The 22,826-nt window shown below is 43.9% G+C and overlaps 2 protein-coding genes across 2 annotated transcripts in view; one reads left to right on the top strand and one right to left on the bottom strand.

Annotated features, from left to right (window-relative positions):
- The window catches only part of CTPS2 (CTP synthase 2), a 127,165-nt gene that overhangs the window by 54,268 nt on the left and 50,071 nt on the right, over window positions 1-22,826 (top strand). The window contains exon 12 of the mRNA XM_007958668.2: window positions 22,004-22,100. Coding sequence (XP_007956859.1) covers window positions 22,004-22,100 — 97 coding nt within the window. The remainder of the gene's footprint in view (window positions 1-22,003; window positions 22,101-22,826) is intronic.
- On the bottom strand, window positions 5,191-7,971 carry S100G (S100 calcium binding protein G). Its single transcript, XM_007958667.1, has 2 exons — window positions 7,837-7,971; window positions 5,191-5,295 (listed from the first exon to the last, which is right to left on the bottom strand). Exons 1-2 carry the CDS (start codon window positions 7,969-7,971, stop codon window positions 5,191-5,193), a joined length of 240 nt encoding a protein of 79 aa, XP_007956858.1.

Here is a 22,826-nt window from a genome sequence, read left to right as displayed (position 1 = left end):
TGATGTATGGAACTGTCACAGCTGTAGTGTGACAGACATATTAGAGAGTGGAAGACCAGATATTCTGATTTTTTTTTATAGGAAGCTAGAAATCTGAATTTAAAGTGCTAGCTCTAGGGGCTGGGTGAAGGCTCCTTGGACCTTGGGATTCAGCTTTGCCTCTTGCTCCCGGCCCGCTGAGGCTGGAGGCTTCTCTTAGGCAGTTGCTGGCTGCTGAGGCTAAAAACCCAAGGTTGACAAGTAAAATGGCACAGTCTCAAGATTATCAAGCAACATGGCAGGTGACTAGTTAAACAGTCCTAAGATCAGCAGACAACATGGTGGACCACTGATGACTTGGCCAACTACAGGATCCAGATGTGCCAAAAAGCGAGAGACCTTTCTCAAAGCTGCCTCTTATATGCTGGAAGCAGACTACATCCCTAAGGCAGCTACTCAGCTGCTCATGGTAGATTCCACTGTGGAGTTAATGACCAGTCTCATCATGGAGAATAACTACATCCAGCTGCCCAGCCACTCAAAACCAGGCCCAGCCAAGTTGACAAATAACCTTAACTGCCACAAATAGTATGTGTGCTCCCGGGCCTGCCTTGCACTTGGATGTGCTGTATTTACTTGGAGTTTTCTCTCTTTGTGAATGTGCAATGTAGTCCCTTCCCTGCCGGCTTGCCTCAAGCCTCTTCCTACAAACCCCAGTAGAAATACCACTTCTTCCATTAAGCCTTTCCATGGCCTGATCCCAGACTTACTGATTTAGGTCTTGCCTGTTGCTCATTGCTGTTGATCCTGATTCATAGCAACCCTATAGGATGGAGTAGACTTGTCCCATAGGGTCTCCAAGGCTGTCATCTTTACAGAAGCCAACTTACTGTATCTTTCTCCTGTGGAGCGGATGGTGAATTCAAACCACTAACATTTGGGTTAGCAGCTGAGTGCTTAACTACTGCGCCACCAGAGTGCCTTGATTTAGGCCTTAGAGGGCTAGAAGTCTGTAGATTTTATGGCACCTTGTATAAATGCTTGCACATAGTAAATACTTTATATATGTTGGAGTTAAAATAGTGTATGTTTACTCTGCAAGGGGCTAATTGAGAACTAGAACACAGCTTAAGATGAGAAGCTAGCATGGTCTAGTAGACACAACAAGGAAATAAATTTCCAAACTACAGACTAATGCTGATTAGGAATAAAGATGGAAAAATGTTAAATGAAATACTGTTGTTAGGTGCTTCCAAGTTGATTTCCGTTCATAGCACTCATGTGACAAAGTAGAACTGTCCTATAGGGTTTTCCTAGGTTGTAATCTTTATGGGAGCAGATTACCTGGGCTTTCTTGATGGATTCAAACCCCTAACCTTTCAGCTAGCAGCAGAGCACTTAATTGTTGTGCTGCCAAGGCTCCTTAAATGAAATATTACAACACCTAATTTAACAGCATTAAAAACTAGCCCATCATGACTGGATAGTGTGTTTATTCCAGGAATGAAATTAATGAACACATCATGTTGTTTGCATGAAAGAGAAACTCCATATAATAGTTGCTCAGTTAGCAGACTAATAGATCCAAACCCAGTGCTGACCTTCTCATAACAAACGAGGGAGAGAAGCGCACTTCTTAAACAACAGAAAGAATATATTTTTCAAACCAATAGCCAAGAGTAAAGTTAATGGTTAAATAGTAGGAGGTTCCTGTTAAAGCCAGAAATAAAGGAAAGATGTCCACTGTTGTGACTAATAAGGAGCTCTGGTGGTGTAGTGGATAAGGCATTTGGCTGCTAACCAAAAGGTTAGTGGTTCGAACCCAACTGCTTCATGGAAGAAAGATGAGGTGGTCTGCTTCTGTAAAGATTTACAGCTTTGGAAACCCAATGAGGGTTGCTGTGAGTCCGAATCGACTCAATGGCAGTGAGTTTGCTTTGGTTTTATTGTGACTAGTAAAGTTGTTAAAATGAGAGACTCTACTGCTCTCTGGGTGTCCCTGGGTGGTGCAATTGGTTAATGTGTTCAGCTGCCCACCCAAAGGTTAGAGGTTCAACTCCACCCAGGGGCGCTTTGGACAAAAAGCCTGGTGATCTTCTTCTGAAAAGCCGGCCATTGAAAACCATATGGAGCCCGTTTCTACTCTGACACATATGGGGTCGTCATAGTAACTGGAAAAATTGCTATCTGGGGAGTGAAGATTTTATTCCCCTGCCCTGTGGATAGAAATATGGATTGATAAAACCTTTTGGGAGATCCATTAAGGAGCTCTGGTGGTGTAATGGTTAAGATATTTGGCTGCTAACCAAAAGGTCAGAGGTTTGAACCCACCAGCCACTCCATGGAAGAAAGTTAGGGCAGTCTGCTTCTGTAAAGATTGACAGCCTTGGAAACCCAGTGGGGGTCATTGTGAGTTGCAATCAACTCAATGGCAGTGAGTTTGGTTGTTTTAGCTTTGGAAGCTCAGTAAGGTGGTCAGTTTCACAAACCATAAAAATATTCACACCCTCTCACTCAGTGATTTACGTCTCAGAAATTCTCCTAAGAAAATCCGAAATGTCACTGGAGATATGGACAGCTATTCAGTATTTATAACGTTTTTGGAAGAGGCAGAAATGACAGCAGTCTAAATGCCCCACAGTGGGAAATTGTTAAGGCTGTTATGAGGCACCCCTCTAGTGGAATATAATTAGTAATTGGAAATGTTTAGGGTTTTCCATGCCATGAGAATATTCTCCATTGAATTAGAATGGGATACAGGTTGTATTTAAGCATTCCCTCAGCGAGGTATTAAAATCTTCTCTGTTTTCTTAATTATTTATTTATGTTTTTAATAGGACACACGTCCACATGGTTCAAAAGCAAAATGCACAAAAGATGGGAAGTGAAAAGTGTCTCTCTCATCTCTGTCCCCTATTTGTCCCTCAATCCTCTCGGAATGTGGTGTCGTTGTTGGGTGCAGTTAAGTCGAAGTTTGACTGATAGTGACCCCATACTATGACAGAGGAGAACTGCCTCATAGGATTTTTCTAGGCTGTCGCCTTTCTTAGGAGAAGATCGCCAGGTATTTCTCTCATGGACACTCAGCCCAGTTTGGCCGGCTTAGCTCAACTTTGTTATAAATTCTTACATCAACCAGGACCACCTCCTCTCTGAGATCAGACTCCTTAGAGATGGAATCTGGCCCAGCCCAGCTGGCGAATAGGCACTCCTTTCCCATTAGATGGAGTCCCGGGTGGTGTAATCTGTTAAGTGTTCGGCTGCTAACCAAAGGTCGGAGGTTCGAGTCTACCTAGAGGTGCCTTGGAAAAGAAAACCCAGCCCTTGAAAACCCCAGGGACCACAGTTCTCCTCTGACACACATGGGGTCCTCATGAGTTGGGTCAACAGCAACTGTTTTTTTGTTTTTCTTGTTGGGTGAATGGCTGGCTACTCTATGGGGAGATGATGGGGGAGAGTGTGTGCGTGTGCTTGGCTACCCACCTTGGAAGGTCTTCAAGGACGCATGGCAAACGATGGGGAATTATGGCAGCCAACTTGACTGACATATATGGGATATACTTTAAGTTCATTAGGTTAAAAAAGTTGAGTCAGAAAGACAGTAGTTTGCAGACCATGATTCCCAGCTTTTGAGGATAGGGTCATTTCAGAATCTTTGAGGGTGTGTGTAGTCTGAATAACATTCAATATTATCATTTTCTCCATTTTGAAAAGTGGAAATCCCATCTTTACTGATGTCAACTACAGAAAGTAAAGTTTGGCGGTTTTGGCTGTGGAGCCTGAGTTAAAAAAAAAAAACAACAAAACACATTGTTCAAAGGCAGGCGAAAGTGTTCCCAAGATGGGAGGGGGGGATGAGAACTGGGTGAGGGAGAGCAAAAAAATCTAACTTCATGTCTAAAGCACAAATATACATATACACAAACATATATACTGTATATTTGTGGAATTAAAATGTTATTGGGGGAGGACACAATCAGGAAAAAATGTTTCAAAGGCCCTTTAGGAGAGCAGTAAAGAAAAAAAAGGTTGAGAAACACTGGTCAAAGGGAATGAGACCCCATACTGAAATTTGTAAGTTTTTAAGGGGAGCAGAGTTGGAAGGATTATAAACAAAACAAAAACCCAGTTGCTGAGTTCATTCACACTCATGGATATCAGAGTAGGACTGTGCTCCCTAAGACTCCAGTGGCTGACTTTTCAGAAGTAGGTTGTCAGACCTGTCTTTCTGAGGAGCCTCTGAGCTGAGCACATTGACCATTTGTACCACCCAAAGACTTCCCCGGTAAGGATAAAGGGGAAATAAAAATCTGGCTTCCAGGGCACTTTGGTGATAGGCTGTTTGGGCCAGCTTGAGCACATTAGTAACTGGGACTAACTTGAGCTTTAATGTTTAACTCTATCAGTAAGGGGTAAAAGAAAGTTACCCTCCCCACCCTGCACCCCCCAGAACTAGGCTCAACAAGTGGAACTTGACAATTGGCTGTTTTCTCAGATAAGAAATCTCAGCAGCACAGGATAGCAGAACTGGCGGGCCATCTGCTTCCTTGTCTCCTTTTCCTTTGCATATCACCTGCAGAACCCGGACCCAAAGGATTAGGCTGGTAGACCTGCTGGAGCCCCCGTCCCCTCCTTGATGGTGAAGCAGGACCTCAACACTTGGTCCTGTTTTCCTTCTGTTCCTGTGTGGGTCATTCATTCAAAAAGCATGACTTGTACTAGAAACTGATGTTATAGACAAGAGTCTATTTTTTGAAGTGTTTTCCACAAGCTCTTGAATAGCGGGAAGTAAGAGTTGAAATTTGAAATGATGAGAATAGGAGGTGAGGGGAGCAAGGAACAGGGTTATTCGGGATGAAGAGTCAGGTGAGGGAGTGGCTTGAGCTCTCCAGCACTCTTTCCACGCCTCTGACAGGATCTTAGTAGTCTTGACTAGGACAAGATCATGGAATATTCTGGGCCTCCATTGTTTTCATCTATAAAATCAGATGAGTTGGACTAAAGTTACTCTGAAACCTATTAAGCTATGTGAGTCAGTACTTGAGAAAATGAGACATGTCTGAGAATTTCTTTATTAACAATAGTTGGATGTCACAGCCAGATCACTATAATTGTAACACATTAAACTAGAGAGGCAGGAGATTCCGTGGAAGGTGAGGCTGTCTACGGTCGCCTTCTTTCAGTGCTCAGGGTACTTTTTCGTTTCTTCCTTCACTGGGATATCTTTTTTACTAACACCTGGAATTCTTCAAGACTAACTTCTCCATCTCCGTTCTTGTCCAGTTCTTGAAAGAGGTCATCTATGGTGCTTGGATCCTGGTTTTAGACAAAAGGAATGGGATGGGGGAAAGGAGAGAAAATATGTCAGTTACTGCTGTCAGAGAGAGATTGATCAAAGCAGGTATCTTGCTTTGATTTCAGGGTTTTCTTATTCATGAAACCAAATATTCACTCTAAAGAAATTCCTGACCAAAATTAATCCTGCCAGCAGCATTTCTTTCACCCAAAGTTGCAAATCCTTTATTTCCTGTTTGAAACCCAGCTTGCTGAATTTGAATTTCACAAGATATGGCTGAATGGAGGGCCAGAGACAGTGACCTTATACCAGTTGACCTTAAAAGGGGCAGGGCAGGGTTCAGTGAATCATATTAAATTGAGCCAATGGTTGATCTTCTCTATTTCTCCCTCCTCCACTCTTTATAAGGAGCTCGGGTGGTATAGTGGTTAAAGCATTTGGGTACTAACCAAAAGGTTGGCGGTTCTAACCCACCAGTGGTTCAAATCCACCAGCTCCTCTGCAGGAGAAAGGTGAGGCAGTCTACTTCCATAAAGATTTACAACCTCGGAAAACCTATGGGGGTCACTATGAGTCGGAATCAACTTGATGGCAGTGAGTTAGGTTTTTATATACATGTAGAATAACTTAAAAAAAAGTCAAACTCACGGCCATGGAGTCGATTCGACTCATAGTGACCCTTCCTTGGGTTTCTGAGGCGGTATCTCTATGGAAGTAGATTGCCCAGTCTTCCTTCTGAGGAGTGGCTGGTGGGCTTGAACTTCCAGCCTTCTGGTTAGCAGTCAAATGCCTTAGGCACTACCCCACTACTTAACCTTACATTCAAATTTGGTGAGTTTTGGTTAGTTTTAACATTGCTATACAAAAAAAAAAAAAAAAAAATCCAAATCCTTTGCTGTCGAGTGGATTCCAACTCATGGCGGCTGCGTGTGTTACAGAATAGAGCTGCTTCATAGGATTTTCATGGCTGTAGTCTTTATGGAAGCAGATGATCAAGTCTTTCTTCTGTGGTGCTGCTAGGTGGTTTGAACTGCCAACCTTTAGGTTAGTACAGTAAGTCCCCGAGTTAGGAACAAATGTCTGACTTACTGACAACTCCTACTTGCCCTTTAATGTTATGTAAATTTGCCCTCACTTTGGAATGATTGAACCAACCCCACCAAACCAAAATGAAACCCACTGCCATTGAGTCGATTCTGACTCATAGTGACCTTATAGGATGAGGTAGAATTGCTCCAGAAGATTTCCAAGATTGTAAATTTTTATGGAAGTAGAAGACCACATCTTTCTCCCTTGGAGTGGCTGGGTTTGAACCACCAGGTTCCTTTTTCTTGCACTAACCAAACCAAAACCATCGACTCATAGTGACCCTTTAGGACAGAGTAGAACTTTAGGACAGTGTAGAACTGCCCCACAGGGTCTCCAAAGCTGTAAATCTTAATGGAAACAGACTCCCTCATCTTTCTTCCACAGAGAGGGCCGATGGGCTCGAACCACCAATCTTTTGGTTAGCAGCCAAATGCCTTAACCACAGTGTCACCAGAGCTCCTTGCTTTTGTTGGGACTTGGAGCTGAATAGTGACAGGGTCAGATACAATAGTTACACAGTCGCTTCCACTGTGAAGATCAGTTTTAGTTGCCAAGGAAAGAAAATACACGAGAGCAGAGAGGATCTGTTTCTAGTCCTTTCCTGAAAGTTGGTCAGCAATGCATGGCTGCCTCATTAACACACATTTCAGTGCTTAACCCAAATTAACATACATTGAAATAAATGGGGCCCACTGAGGACGACTCATCAGCATTAAAGCTGGTTTTCTAAACAGGCTGCCAAGGTAGAGCAGGTCTTGTTGAGGGATCCCACCTACAGAAATGAAGCACATCCCAGGCTGACTACTGTTATTCTGCAATCCTCTTTGCTTTCCTAATGCCTGGCACAGAGGGGCTGGATCTAAGCTGAAGGCCTCAGTGGCGCATTTAGCCATCTTGCAGGTCTCCTGGCATAGCATGGTAAATGTACTGATGACTGCCTTTCAATATGGTTGCCCATGCAGGGCTTGGTGCTGGCGCTAGGGAAGGAATGAGATGCTTGGCCTCTGCCTTCAGGGGGCTTGCCTTAAAAATGTGACCTGAAACCGGGGAAAGAAGGTACATATTTGCATGTCCTCCCTGAAGTGATGCCTGTGCCTGGCTGTGTTATGTTCTGCCCTAGCCAAAGCCCTGCTTAGTACCACAGCCTGACACTTCTGCCTGTTGTTTCCCCTTGCTCCCCCTGACCCCCACACACCTCCGCCACCATCAGAAGACTGGTTAAGCACTCTGTGCACTCACTTTGGAGTCCCTGGGTGGTGAGAACAGTGAATTGCTTTGCTGCTGATGGAAAGGTTGGAGGTTCAAAGTCCACTCTGAGGCACCTTGGAAGAAAGGCCTGGTGATCCACTTCCCAAAAAATCAGCCATTGAAAACCCTATGGAGCACAGTTCTACTCTGACACACAGGGGTCACCATGAATTGAATCGACTGGAGGGCAACTGGTTTGGTGTGTTGGTTGGTTTGGCACTCACTTTGAGTAAATTTGGGAATTCCGTCTGAATCAGTAGCTTCAGCTCATTCTTTGACAGCTGGTCTGGATCACCTTCTTTGGCTGCATACTTTTCAAAAATGCTCTTCAATTCCTCGGGAGACTTCTTCGCACTCATGTTGATGTCCTGCCAACTGGAAAGGAAATGGATTTACCAAAAAGCTGAAACGGACTTTCCTACTGAGGGTACTGAGGGTGGTCAGCGGGCTTTTAGTGCCATTGGGCCGTTTCCTTGGCAAAGATGGGAAGAATAGAGAAAAGGAAGGGATGAACTGAGGGTCAGGAGAGTGACTCACAGAGCGTGGCCTTGGCCCCAGTAACTGCCAGCAAATATATATATATATATATAACTTTTTATTTTGAAGTAATATTAGACTTCAAAAAATAGATATAAAACTAACAGAGAGTTCATGTATATCCTTTGCCCAGCTTCCCTTAATGTTAATAATATATAACCATAGTCCCAAAACTCAAATTACTACTGCCACCAAGTCAATTCCGACCCATAAAAACTCCCATTGGGTTTCCAAGGTGGTAAATCTTTACCGAAGTAGATTGCCCCATTTTCCTTCCATGAAGCAGCTGGTAGATTTGAACCACCAACCTTCTCGTTAGCAGTCAAATAAATACCCTACATTCTGCACCACCAGAGCTCCTTATAACTATAATCCGAACCCCCTCCCCCCAAAAAACAAAAAAACAGACTCATTGGCGTCGAGTCTGTTCCGACTAATAGTGACCCTCCTTGGGTTTCTGAGGCGGTATCTCCACAGAAGTAGATTGTCCAGTCCTCATTCTGAGGAGTGGCAGGTGGGTCTGAACCTCCAGCCTTCTGGTTAGTGGTCAAATGCTTTAGGCACTATGCCATCAGAGCTCTAAACCATAGTACAGTTATCAAAATTATAAAGCAGGAAATTAACATTGTTACAATGTTGTTAACCAAACTAGAGACCTTATATGAATTTCACCAGTTTTTCCATTAGTCTCCTTTTTCTGTTAACTTGTTTTAAAAGTAATCATCTTAGATAGTATGTAAAATACCTTTTCTTAGAGAACATCTGTTCAGAGCTAGTCCCTGGAGGCAAACACTTTCATGAGTCATTAGTGGCATTCTTTATTTCATATGCACCTGGTCTAGATTCTGACGGCAGCTTCTTGTCTCCAAACTAGTAGTAATATCTTAGATGACACAAACTCACTTGTAAACCATTATCTTTCACACCATTCTAAAAGGAAGCACAATGTTAATGCAAGCAGAAGGAGCTAGCCCTAAGTAGTACTAAAAGCCCACTTACCTTATTGCCCAATAGGGAAACAACTAGAAGAATAAAAGTGGAGTGTGAAGAGCTAAGCAAGATCATTGTAACTTTTTATAGTCTTTATAGACACACCACCCTAGTGACGAAATTTTCCTTTTGCTTGCCATTTCAGGGTAATTATTAATGGTTTTTGAAACCCAAGCTTAAGACTGCAAGAACCTGAGAAGATAATTTCTAAGTAAGGGCAAGATCCAACAAAGGGCCACCTCAGCGGTTGCTTAATGGTTCAGAGTCCCCAGTGTCAGTGTGGATTTTTTCCCCCTTAGTTTGTATTTTCCCTCCACTGTGGAATTCTGGTATTTGTGCACAGTTCACATTTTGGAAAGCTTAAGTATGGAGAATTAAAAAAAAAAAAATCTAGGTGCATATTTAGGCCTGTTGTTGTTGTTGTTGTTATGTGCCGTCGAGTTGGACCTGACTCATTGCGACTCTTCCTTGGGTTTCTGAGGTGGTATCACTACGGAAGTAGATTGCCCAACCTTCCTTCTGAGGAGTGGCTGGTGGGTTTGAACCACCAGCCTTCTGGTTAGCAGTCAAATGCCTTAGGCACTATGCTACCAGAGCTCCTATATTTAGGCTTGGGGGAAAAAAGAGAAACTTTCTTCACACCCAGAAAACAAAGTGCTAAGAGGACAAGCCTCCATAGCTTTACAGCATTGCAGTATGGCTGTTCACGTGGTACATAGCTGTTGTTAGTTGCCCTTGAGTCAGTCCTGACTCAGCGACTTTGTGTATAATAGACCAAAGCATTGCCTGGTCCTGTGCAACCATCATTAGTTAGTTTAAGTCCATTGTTGTGGCTACTGTCAATCTATCTCTTGAGGGTTTCCCTTGTTTTCATTGACCCCTCTGCTTGACCAAACATCATGTCCTTTTCTAGTGATTGACCTTTCCTGATAATGTGTCCAGCGTAAGCGAGCCAAACTCTTGCCATCCTCGATGCCAAGGAGCATTTGGGTTGTATTTCTTTTAAGACTTATTTGTAGGTGCTTAGTGTAGTACCTAAGGCACTTGACTGCTAACCAGAAGGCTGGTAGTTCAAACACACCAGCCACTCCTCGGAAGGAAGGTTGGGCAATCTACTTCCGTAGTGATATCACCTTGGAAACCCAAGGAGAGGTCGCTATGAGTTGGGGCCGACTCGATGGCACATAACAACAACAACACATCTGCCACAGGAGCTCTGGTGGCATAGTGCCTAAGGCACTTGACTGCTAACCAGAAGGCTGGCGATTCAAACCCACCAGCCACTCCTAGAAGGAAGGTTGGGCAATCTACTTCCGTAGTGACACCGCCTCGGAAACCCAAGGAGAGGTCGCTATGAGTCAGGGCCGACTTGACGGCACATAACAACCACAGATATTGAATAAATGAATGAAAAGAAGAATGGAATGAATTGTTGTTGCTGTTGTAGTTGTTGTTAGGTGCTGTCAAATCAGCTCCAGCTCAAGTGACCCATGTACCACAGAATGGAACACTGCCTGGTCCTGGCCCATCCTCACAAGTGTTCCTATGTTTGTGCCCATTGTTGCAGCCACTGTGTCAGTCCATTTCCTTGAGGTCTTCGTCTTTTTCCCTGAAATGAATCGAATGAATGGATGAACATCACGTTTAGGGAGTAGGAAGAAGATGCACATTAACTTGAGGATTTATTTGGTGAAGCAAGATTCCCCAGTAACAAAGGCAGTTTTCACCCTTTTCGTTATTCTCACCTTCCCTGTGTGCTTTTTAGTTCTCATTGCTGTTTCCTTACCAAATATATTTTGTTACTCATTCTGAAAACATGTCAAAAATACCTCTGACTCATTCCTATTCAACTGGAAATACCTAAACTTTTTGGAATTGCCAGGATTTAACCTTGGAGGTTCAGTTTAATCCCATTGGAATGAAAGGATTAGGACATTTCCAGGGAACAGTGGCTCTAATATCGATTGTACCTCTAAGAAGCACTGAGTTGAAAAGCATGTAACATCTTTTATTTACTTGTATGCTCAAGACTTGTATAATTTTCTCTGGCCCTTCATTACATCACCTACAAATTGAGGATTGACTATTGGACTTTATTTCTCATTGGTGCTTTTCAGCACTAAAATTCTAGGGCCTTATTTAATTGGACAACAAATGTGAAATCCTGTGTTCATCCTGTCATGTGTCATCCCTGTCTTGTATTATCTGATATTCTTTCTTTTATTATAGGGCATTTGACTTTGGTATACACCAATATAAGATGCATATTGACTCCCAGTTTGGAGTGAAAATGGTCATTTTGTTTTCAGTTGTAAAATTTTAGACAAAATTATTCTGATTTGGCAGTGCATTTTAATCAAAATTTTAGAGGATTTCTCGTGCTTTTATTCTTCTGTTTTGTTTTACCTGGACGTGGGCTTTTGTTGAATCAAAAACCAAACCAAACTCACTGCTGTTGAGTTGTTTTCTGACTCATAATGACCCCCTCCTTGGGTTTCCAAGGTGGTATCACTATGGAAGTAGATTGCCCAACCTTCCTTCCGAGGAGTGGCTGCTGGGTTTGAACCACCAACCTTCTGGGTAGCAGTCAAATGCCTTAGGCACTACGCCACCAGAGCTCCCTTTGTTGAATAATCATAACAAGATATATCTCCCCTTCCACATCTTTGAAAAAAAATCAAGCAAAAATTTTTGCAACACTAAAGTGGCCCACTCAGCACTTAACAACAAAATAACAACAAAGTTGCAAAAACAGTACAAGGAATACCTTTCTAATCATTAACGTTTGCATGCTGTCTATGGACAAACACTACCTCCTACCCCCAGACCATTAGTTAGTTGCAGACATCCAGACACTTCCTGTTAAAGATCTCAGCACCTGTCTTCTAAGAACAAGGTCATTTTCTTACATAATCACACTGCCCCACATTCACATCTACCCAGTTGTTGAACTAGCATCTCAAATTACCACTTGTAAACTAAAATCAACATAACCAAAAACCAAGCCCACTGCCATCAAGTCAATTCTGACTCATAGCGACACTATAGGACAGAGTAGAACTCCCCATAGGGTTTCCAAGGCTATAAATCTTTACAGAAGGCAGGCCGCCTCATCTTTCTCCTGTGGAGAGGCCTTTTGATTAGCAGCCAAATGCCTTAGACACTGCACCAGCAGAGTTCCTTTAAATCAACATGATGGCTATTGTATTTCTTGAATCTAGATTCAAAATCTCAATATATAAGATCATTATCACTATATATAATATACAACTATGGTGTTATGTTGTTAGGTGCCATCATGTCAATTTCAACTCATAGCAACCCTATATGACAGAGTTGAACCACCCCACAGAGGCTGTAATCTTTTTTATTTTTCCTGTCACATAAACAAACCTTTATTAGATAAGATTTCATCAGCAAGTAGGTTTAAAGACCATCATATAACCTGCAAGCTCAGTGAAGGCCCAGTTCTCCATCCCTCTATGGCTAGGCTATAATCTTTATGGGAGCAAATTGCTAGGTCTTTTTTTCCCACAGAGTAAGCTGGTGGGTTGAAACCAGTGACCTTTTGGTTAGCAGCTGAGCACTTAACCATTGTGCCACCAGAGCACCTTATACTCATGCTTCTCACTACCTATGCTCTTAATAACTAAATGGCATATGACCTAATATGTTATATAGTTCATAACATACAATATATGGCATATGTGGTATATATGACACACATGTGTGCATGTGTGTGTATGTATTTATCACTCATCTCCATATATTTTTAGTTAATGTTTCATGAGACTATTTGGTGGTGGATTTCATGCTTCTCACTGCAGCCTTACCCTCATTCTTTTGAGTCTACAGGTAAAAAGGAAAATAAGAGAGGAGAGATGTTAACATTTCCCATAAGCCGAAGTTCTGACACCAAACAGCACTCTCAAAAACTCACCTGTTTTAATCAGAGGTCCTCCCTTGAAATGAAAGATCAGTAGCCTACAAGACTATTAAACAATCATCTTCCAATGTTCTTCTTAGAGACAAGTGGAATTTCTCACCTCCACCTGTCACACCTCCCTTCTCTTATCTTTCTCTTGCCCACAGACTCAAACATGAGGGTTGAACCCCAGTGGCAAGTGCAAAATCCGCCAGTAGGTTTTCTCAGGAAACATTAACCAAAAATATATGAAGACGAGTGATAAATTCAGGGTGTGTTCACAAGAGTGCATTTGGAACTGGAGAAGGGGGGAAGATGAGAGGCGTAGGTTAGTAATGGAAAAACAGAGAGGCAAAGGTTATTTATCACCTCACTGTTCGAGTGCTTGATCTTTGGACAGACTTTTTTCCTTGGAAAGCCAAGACCTATATATTTTAAGGCCTGGGTACCACAGGCTTCCATGGCTGTGCCATTCTGCTCCAATCCAATGTCTTCAGCTACAGAGTGGCTGTGAAATGCTCTCTGTGGTTGTTTTCTGTGAGCCCAAAGTTATAAAATCAAATAAATAAATAAATAAATAAACCCACTGCCATCAAGTCACTTCCAACTCATAGTGACCCCCTTTGGATTTCCGAGGCAGTAAATCTTTACAGAAGAAGATTACCCAGTCTTCCTTCCTCGGAATGGCTGGTGGGTTTGAACCACCAGCCTTCTGGTTAGCAGTCAGATGCCTTGTCTGTAAAGCAGAGCACTCTTGCCTAGTGGGTCCTGGATAGAAAGGAGGCAAGCTGGGACACTGCCATCCCTGGGCCCTAGGACAACCTTCACTTTCTCTTTGACCTTTAACCCTTGCCTGGCAGACCCCAATGGGGCAAACAAGTTGGAGGTTCGTGTCCACCCAGGAGGGTCTCAGAAGAAAGGCCTGGTGATCTACTTCTGAAACGTCAGCTACTGAAAACCATTTGGAGCCCAGTTCTCCTCTGACACAGGGAGTGGCCATGAGTCAGAGTCCGCTCATACCTAGTAAGCCCCTGTGGGGTTGCAAGTGCCATCATTTGTGGGCCGGCTTTGCGGGCCGGCTTTGTTCGCCCTCAGTGCCTGCTTCCCAGAGGCCTCTGAGTCACAGCCCACGCCTGTGGAGGGCTTATTTTGACTGTGGGCTGTCCTGTTCTAAGCACCTGACACATTTAACTCTCAGAATCCCTACACCAATACTGTGAGCTGGACGTTACCCCCAGTGTGTGGAGTTATAGAACCTGCACAGCAGGTCACACTGCTGGTGAGTGCTGGAGCTGGGTTCATGTTTAGCTACCATGCCTCCTGCCCCTACCTCGAGGCCACCCTTATCAACCAGGCAGGAGCATGCTCCCGCTCCTTTGTTTTGTGTGGGGCCCCAGAGATAAACCAGTGTCCTCTGAGGCTTAAGCTACCACACGTCAGCCTTGTTAGCTTTCCGTTGTTGTTGTTGTTGTGTGCTGTCGAGTTGGCCCCGACTCATAGCGACCCCTCCTTGGGTTTCCTAGGCAGTATCACTACGGAAGTAGATTGCCCCATCTTCCTTCCGAGAAGTGGCTGGTGGGTTTGAACCGCCAGCCTTCTGGTTAGCAGTCAAGTGCCTGAGCCACTATGCTACCTTCTAGGGTGGGAAATCTCCCCAGTTGTTGAACTAACATCTCAAATCTTCTGTTCTCTCAAACCAACTCCTTCTTTCCGATTTAGTAAAACACGTGAACCCTCACAGGTTTTACAAACTTGTTTATTTTTTTCTCATTCTAAAGCTACTGGTTATTAGGAGTGGCTGTGCTGAAGAAAATGGAAAGAAAAGCTTGTGACCCTTGGAAGTTAATGAAAGAAATTCAGAAGTTTCTAGCATTTGGCAACAAGGAGGACAAATTAGGGTTTTATGATGATTTCCAACCCTGCTGTAGTCCATCCTGCCAACACTGCAGGATTTCTTCCTTGCCATTGATGGGGGGCGTGTGGGCTGAATGTTTGCGTCTTCAACCCCGAGGGACTTGACTTGTATCGTATTGTCACCTGTCCCACAATCCAGTGTGTGAAATAGGGTGACCCGCAAATGAAGAGTAACACTCGTGACTAAAGTTAAAGTCACTCTAACTAAAACCATGTTCCCTTTGTTAAGCCACCCTGCCTTCCGTGAGGAGAACTGCACACCGTGAGTGTTAGTCCTAGAGGTCAGATTTTTATTCCAGTGTTGACGTCTGAAGGGATGTTGTTGTGGTGATGTCAGCTCTTACTCATGGTGACCTTATTATGACAGAACAAAACGTTGCCTGCTTCTGTGCCATCTTCACATTCATTGATGTGCTCCAGTCCATAACAAATACTGAAGGTAGAAGAGTGTTCTTTTCCTGATGGAAGCAGTAACACCTTCTTTTACTGGTTGGGAAAAAAGCAAATTTAAAGACCATCACTGATTGCATCCCCATGGTACTCTCCAGTGTGGCAGGGTGGGAGACAGAAACAGCACATGTCCTGTGTCAGGTCTGAGGCAGGGCTAGACCACAGCAGGGCTCCGTCTGCAGCGTGGCAGGGGACCTCCCACTGAGTCTCAGAGTCCCTCTGCTGTACCCAGGCCCACCCACCAGGCCCTCGGTCTCCTGTACGAGTTTCCCAGGGCTGCTGGAACAAAGTGCCACAAACTGGGTGGCTTCTAAGAACAAAAATGTATTGTCCCAGAGTTCTGGAGGCTAGAAGTTGAATTCAGGGTATTGGCCGGGCCATTGTTCTCTTTGAAGTTTCTGAGGGAAGATCGTTTCTTGTTTCTCCCAGTTTCTGGTGTCCCTAGATGTCCCTTGGCTTGTAGATCCATCTTCACATGGCCATCTTCTCTCTGTATTCCTGTCTCTTCACTTCTTTCATAAAGACACCATTCAGATGGTATTAGGGCCCACCTTACTCAGGAATGACTTCAGGTTAATTGATGACAAGGTCATGTTCACAGGTACCAGGGGTTGGAACTTCAACATAAATTTTTAGGGGGACACAATGCAACCCATAACACCTCTGTTAGTTTTCTTTCTTTCTAAATTAAGATATAATTCACTTAACATGAAATTCACCATTTTAAAGTGAACAATTCAGTGGCATCTGATCCATTGACTGTGTTGTGCAACCATCACCTCTGTCTAGTTCCAAAATACTTTCATCACTGCAACAGGAAACACCCATTCCACTCCCCAGTCTCCTCTTCCCTCAGTCCCTGGCAATCACAAATGTACTTTCTGTCTCTATAGGTTTTCCTATTCTGGATATTTCATGTAAAAAGTCACCTTTTGTGTCCGGCTTCTTTCGCTTTGCATCATGTTTTCGAGATTCATTCATATGTTGCATGCATCAGTACTTCATTCCTTTTAATGACTGGATTATATTCCATGGCATGGATACACCACATCAAGTTTATCTATTTATCACTCCTCTATTAGTGTTTGTTTATTTTTTAATGATGTTTTATTGTGTTTTGGATGAAGGTTTACACAGTGGTTTAGGTCTTCATTAACAATTTCTACACAAATTGCTCAGTGACATTGGTTCCATTCTTCACAATGCTTCATGTTCTCATTATTTCCATTCAGGTTGTTTCATTTTCATTAATCTGGTTTCCCTGTCCCCTTACCTTCTCATCTTTGTTTAAAAGTAGTTGTCAATCCTTTGGTTTCATATAGGTGGTTTTGCAAAAGAGTGCAGTACTCATGAGCGGTATTCTTTATTTTGTGATTTAGCTATTAGGTGACCTAGAGGATAGTTTTGCTTCAAGGTTTAAAGAGTCTCTCAGGGCAGCCTTCTGTTAGTTTTTGATAAACTTGAAAAAGAACCTGAGGAATTTAGTTATCAAACACTTGATCAGAACCCAACAGTGTGATGCACTCTGGTGAAGATCAAAAAACCAAACCTATTCCCATTGAATCACTTTCAACTCACACTGACCCTGTAGGACAGGGGAGAACTGCCCATAGAGTTTCCAAGGCTGTAAATCTCTATGGAAGCAGACTGCCACATCTGTCTCCTGCACAGTGGCTGGTGGGTTTGAATTGCCAGTCTTTCAGTTAACAGCCAAGTTCTTAAGCACCATGCCACATAGTGAAGAGGAAGAGATCTAATGTCTGTCCTTGGTGAGCTCACACTTCAGTTCATGACAGAAGACACATTCATGACATCATGGAGGGGTTGAAAGCTTGATATAATGGAGGACTACCAGCAAACTGATGAGCAGCAGTGTACAGATGATTTATTTGGTCGGGTGAGCATAACAATGGCTTATTTGTGAATAGTAGAGAGAACTGATCAAAAGAAAGCCTTGGCAATCTACTTCCAAAAGATCACAGCCATCAGAAGCCCTGTGGAGCATAGTTCTATTCTGACACACACATAGTTCTATTCTGACACGCACAGGGTTGCCATGAGTTGGAATTGATTTGATAGCAGCTGGTAGGGAGAACTGGAGGTGACCCTAAAGCATGAGCCCATGTGGAATGGTTGGGAAAGGGGATCTTGGGGAAAAGAGTGAAGAGGCCAGTCCATGTGTAAGGGGTGCTGGGAAGGGAAATGCAGGAGCCATTGGCATCAGGTGGCTGCCTGGAATAGGAACCCAGGTCAGAATACTTGGGGAATGCATAGCTGGACTGGGTTCCTGGATGGGTGGACGATTGAGTGCTATGTAGAAGAGTTTAGATTGGATCTGCAACCACGGAACCAGCAATGGGATGCAGCATCAGATAACATTGACATAAAAATTGATTCTATTTTATGCATGGCTTAAATATGACTCGCAAGAATCAAAATCAGAGGCAGCCTTGAAAAAAAAAACGAAGAGAGAAACCTATGGGACAGTAGGAGAGGAACAGGTTGATGATCTTTCTGAAGAGTCCTCGAGGAATACACTAGAAAGGCCAAATCACTGTGTGTGTTATCCAAGAGAGTGGGAACAGTCTGTAAGGGCTAGGCCCTGCCACTGTCCTCGAATAAAATGTCCAAAGGCAAAGACACAAGGGTGATAGGTTCACCTGGCGCCAGCCCAGTACGTCACAAGGTTGGCCCTCCCCACACACCACTATTTAGAATCATCTTTGATAAGAAGACCTACTGTTTAAAGCACCCAGGGTGTAGTAAAGGCTTGAACCCATTACACTTTCATTGCAGGCTCCAGAAAACATGGACAAAAGGTCAATTAGTGCCATGTTTATCCTCGTGTGGTGCTTTCCCATCTCCTAGAGCATTATCACCACCACTATTCGTTACTTATTGATCCTTTTTTATTTTTCTTATGGCTCGGTTCCAAGAAAGGATGGGTCTGTCGTGGAACTCAGGTGACAGGCAGTGTTGATGGGAAATTAGAGGGGCACTTTCCTCTCAGATTCCAGGTCTGAGTAGCTTGGAAACATTGGGCTCAAGCTGAAGCTGTGCTGAGGTTATTTCTCCAACCACCACTGTAGTCATGGTAAAAATAGGTAGCTTTTGGAACGGGGGTGTTCTCTAGTCTCTCAACCTTTTTTTTTTTTTTTTTTGCTTACTCAGGGGGCTTGCAGCCCAAGAGGTGGTTATACTGTCATCTTCAGAGCTGATAGGATTGGCTGGTCAGTCTATGAGGCAGCACTGGGCTCCTGGCCTCCCTCAGCCATCACCTTCTGAGTGTCAGCTTCCTTGCCTCTGTCAGTTTGTCCTGGTGTCTGCGGGCCTTGGACAGGGTGTGTGTGGATGCCTGTAAGGCCTCCTCAGCCGAGACCAGAGAGTGCTTCTTCCTTCCTCCACAGTGGCCTTCCGTCACCGCTCGCTCTGCTCTTCTCCTTTACCGATGTTCAGGCTCCCTTTGGACTGGGTAGCCTCTTTCCACCTCCTCCCCACCTTTTCTCCAGCATTTTCTTTGCCTTCCCCAATGATTTCCATGCTGGCTAGTCTTCAGCAGTGGATCACGGAGGCTGTTACGTCTTAGTGTTTCTTTCTGCGCTATCATTTCAGCCTCAGGTTGTATTTATTGCTTCTGAAAAACAGCAGGGATAATAGGAACCTGAATAATACACTTCAATATTTATGCCTTAAGTTTTTATTAAAATAATACTATGTACAGCTTTAAAAGCCAGAAGTTCCAAAGGCCTATAATGAAAAATCACTAATCCTCCTCCCTCTCTCACCCACTCAAAACTCAAAACTCCTCTAGCTGACCTCTTGGCGCTTACCTCTGTGTTTCTAAAGATGTTCTCGTGTTGCTCTCTCAGAAATTTCCAGACTTGCCCTATGTTGGAGGAGTACTTAACACTCCCAGGCAGCCCCAGCGGCCCCTGCAGTTTTCTTCTTCTGTCCCCCTACCCCACCTTCATTTTGGAAATGCTTTCTGGTCTTGCACTGTTGATGAAAATCATCCCAATAAGCAATAAGACAGGCTTTCCTATTGTTAGTTGGGTAATTTTATGCTATTCCGAATGGTTCATACTAGAACATTTCTTGAATACAATGCTTGCTAATAACTGAACAGACTACATTGAAAGACTTCCTGGTGAATTAATTGGGTGGATGGACCCAACGCACTCAGGAAGGGTGGGCCAAACAATGGCAGTATAATTCTAACACAGAAATTGTGATCTTCACACAACTTTGAAGCTGTGGTCTTTCTAGATAGTTCGGGTTGTCTTCAACTTAAATGGAAGTGGAGATGGGCAGTAAACTTAGGGCTAAGTCTTAGGAGTCCATGGCAGGTAACTCAAAACTCACTGCCATCAAGTAGGGCCTGACTCATAGTGACCCCTCCTTGGGTTTCCGAGGCAGTATCACTTATGGATAGTAGATTGCCCAACCTTCCTTCTGAGGAGTGGCTGGTGGGTTTGAACCACTAGCCTTCTGGTTAGCAGTCAAATGCCTTAGGCACTACGCCACCAGAGCTCCCTGGCAGGTAGTGCAGTCTTATCTGCCCTTCCTTAGAAAATACATAGAGGGGCCAGGCGTTTATAAACAGCTCAGCTTTGTAAGCTGGAAGCTAGCTTGTGTCCTCTCTCACCTCATTCCAGTAATATTTAATCTAGCCATAATTAGCCAACCAAGGACGATAGGGAAGAGATGCCAAGGCCAAGAGCACTTCAGAATTGAATGCTCCATCCAACCAGGGACATATTCAAGTTGTGTCTCTGCCCCTTCCCTCCAGCGACTCTTGGATTGTACCTGGGGCACTGAGTTCAGATGACTCCGGAAGTTCTTCTAGGGCACTGATAAGATCAAACATTTTCTTGGAAACCCAGTTGTCAAGGATTCCTATAGACCAATATGTGGCTGTTGGGGAGGAGGGTTTACGAGAGGGCGGCTTGAGTTATTTTATTAGCACATGTTAAGCCACTGAACTATATAGTTTGTTCTAACAGTTTAAAAACGAAACCATGAGATCATAGCAAACAGAACTGAGAAAACAGACCAACAACTGGTGAGAATGAGCTTTTTATAAAAATCACATGTTCCTGAATTTCTGCGAAGTAATTGTAAAGATAAATCTGAAACGATTTCTTCAGAGTTTGCTTGTTCGTTCATTCATGCACTCATACATTCTGTGCTTACCTTGTGCCAGTTCCATAAATGCTAAGGGCTGGGGATTCATTGGAAAAGCAAACTCTGCCGCAGCTCTCAAATGTTTATAGTCTAGCACACAAAGATCAGACAGACACAAACAGAAGAGTCCAGGGCCAGGAAGAACCTGGTTCTGTGAGGACAGAGATTGACACCCTGACCAGGCTCTGGCTCTGGGATATTTGAGCTGAGACCTCAAACCCAGGGTCAGGGGAATGGGAGAAGACATTCCAGGCAGAGGGAACAGCAAGGAAAGATGACCCAAGGAACTGAAAGAAGGCCGTGGTGACCAGGCCAGGGCATGAGGAAAGAGCAGTGGGAAGTGAGGCTGGAGGGTTAGTCTGGGCTGGCCCCATGCAAGGCCTTTTTGGGAGGCCAGCCAAGAAAGAGCTCTAAGAAAGGAGCTCTGTTAGCATAGTGGCTAAGGCACTTGACTGCTAACCTGAAGGCTGGCAGTTCAAACCCACTAGCCACTCCTCGGAAGGAAGAGGGGGCAATCTACTTCTGTAGTGATACTGCCTCGGAAACCCAAGGAGGGGTCACTATGAGTCGGGTCTGACTCGACGGCATATAACAACAACAACAAAAGCCAAGAAAGAATGACATGGTAAGATCTGCAGTTTGCCAAACACTCTGCCGACATTGTACAGGGTGGGCCAGGGCCATGTGAACCACGGTGGGAGGCCAATTGGTAAGCTACTACCAGTGGTTTGGTTGGTGGTTGGAGCTAGGGAGAAGGATGCAAGTGCTGTGGAGGGGTAAACAGGGAGGATTTGATGGATTGGTTATTAGGGATGAGGGATAAGGCCAGATCAAAGTTGACGCTTAGGTGTCTGGCCTGTAGAACAGGCTAGAACGGATGGTATTACCTATTAAAAAGTGAATCTGTCTGATGGTTTTCTACAAATGAGTATAGTACTTTTGGTATACTTTCCCACAAGGACTGACAGATTGGCTTATGAAATTTTCTAGGGAATAAGGTTGTTTCGTGGGAGAAACATGAATACAGAATTTGAAGTGTGAACGTCACCTGGACCTGACAAGTTGACTAATGCCAGGAAGAAACTCATAAAAATGCTCCTTTAAGAGCTTCCTCCTGGCGTTAGGAATTTAAAAAACAAAACAAAACAAACAAACAAACAAACCAAACCCAGTGATGTGAACGAGAAGCAGAAACAGACAGGGAGCACAATGTACGGAATGTATAGCCCACAGACATACTTGAACAGAAAAATTGAAACTATCAGATTTTATTGTTTGGGGCACATCCTCACCCAGTGAGCATTCCTGTCAAAGTCAAACAATTTGGTAAATGAATTTTGTACAAGCTGGCAAAATGGGACTTGTTTTTTTTTTTTTTTTTCCTTCCACAGGTGATTGATATGCCTGAACACAACCCTGGCAATTTGGGAGGATCGATGAGGTTAGGAATAAGAAGAACTGTTTTCAAAACGGAGAATTCCCTATTAAGTAAGTTCCTGGGGTGCAACAAAGGTGTTGGGTGTTGTTCACATGACCAGCTTCTGGGTGGAGTCTCCCCCGGCCCCTTCCTTCCTGTCACCTATCCCCGTTCCCTTCAGGCATCCTCACATGTCTCCACCACCTCTCTGGTTCCCTTTCCTGGCCAGGCTGGACCTTCCCAAAACCAAACTCAGTGCCATCGAGTCGGTTCCGACTCACAGCGACCCCCATTGGGTTTCCTTCCAGAGCAGCTGGTGGGTTTGAACTGCTGACCTTCTAGTTAGCAGCCAAATGCCTTCTCCACTACACCACCAGAACTCAGTCTTAGTGAAAACACAGTGTGACCGCTCTCCCCCTGTCATCTTTTGGCACCCTGCTCAGTGGCGGTTGGGTGAGTTCCCTGATGTTCCCGGAGCTTCACCGACTTGGGAGAGCCGGGATCCAAACTCCATTCTTTGAATCCACTGTTCTCTCCACTACATTGAAACCAACCCCCCCAATGACTTGTTTCACGTCTGTTTGCTTGATTTTTGCAACTAATTTATGAACCCCTGGAGGTAGTGGGCAGTTCTGCATTTCAGAAGGACAATTCCCTGCTCCTCCGGTAGCCCAAATGTGGGGAGAGCTAACGATGTCGATGTGCTATTTGCTGATCTTCCTACTCGTAATAACCAGTAAGGTTAATTCTTAACTTCTGTATAATTTTTTTTCATAGGTTAAGATATTATATCAGAA

This window comes from Orycteropus afer, unplaced genomic scaffold (assembly GCF_000298275.1).
Source record: "Orycteropus afer afer isolate SDZICR_OR568_19922 unplaced genomic scaffold, OryAfe1.0 scaffold01073, whole genome shotgun sequence".
NCBI lineage: Eukaryota > Metazoa > Chordata > Mammalia > Tubulidentata > Orycteropodidae > Orycteropus > Orycteropus afer.
This window is presented reverse-complemented; position numbering and strand designations above follow the sequence as displayed.

What these genes read in the sequence shown, in the direction of transcription:
- S100G (XM_007958667.1), bottom strand. Translation starts at nt 7,971, where the DNA reads ATGAGTGCGAAGAAGTCTCCCGAGGAATTGAAGAGCATTTTTGAAAAG. An exon ending in AATTCCCAAATTTACTCAAA is followed by an intron (nt 5,296 to 7,836) that starts GTGAGTGCCAAA and finishes GTCTAAAACCAG; the next exon opens with GATCCAAGCACCATAGATGA.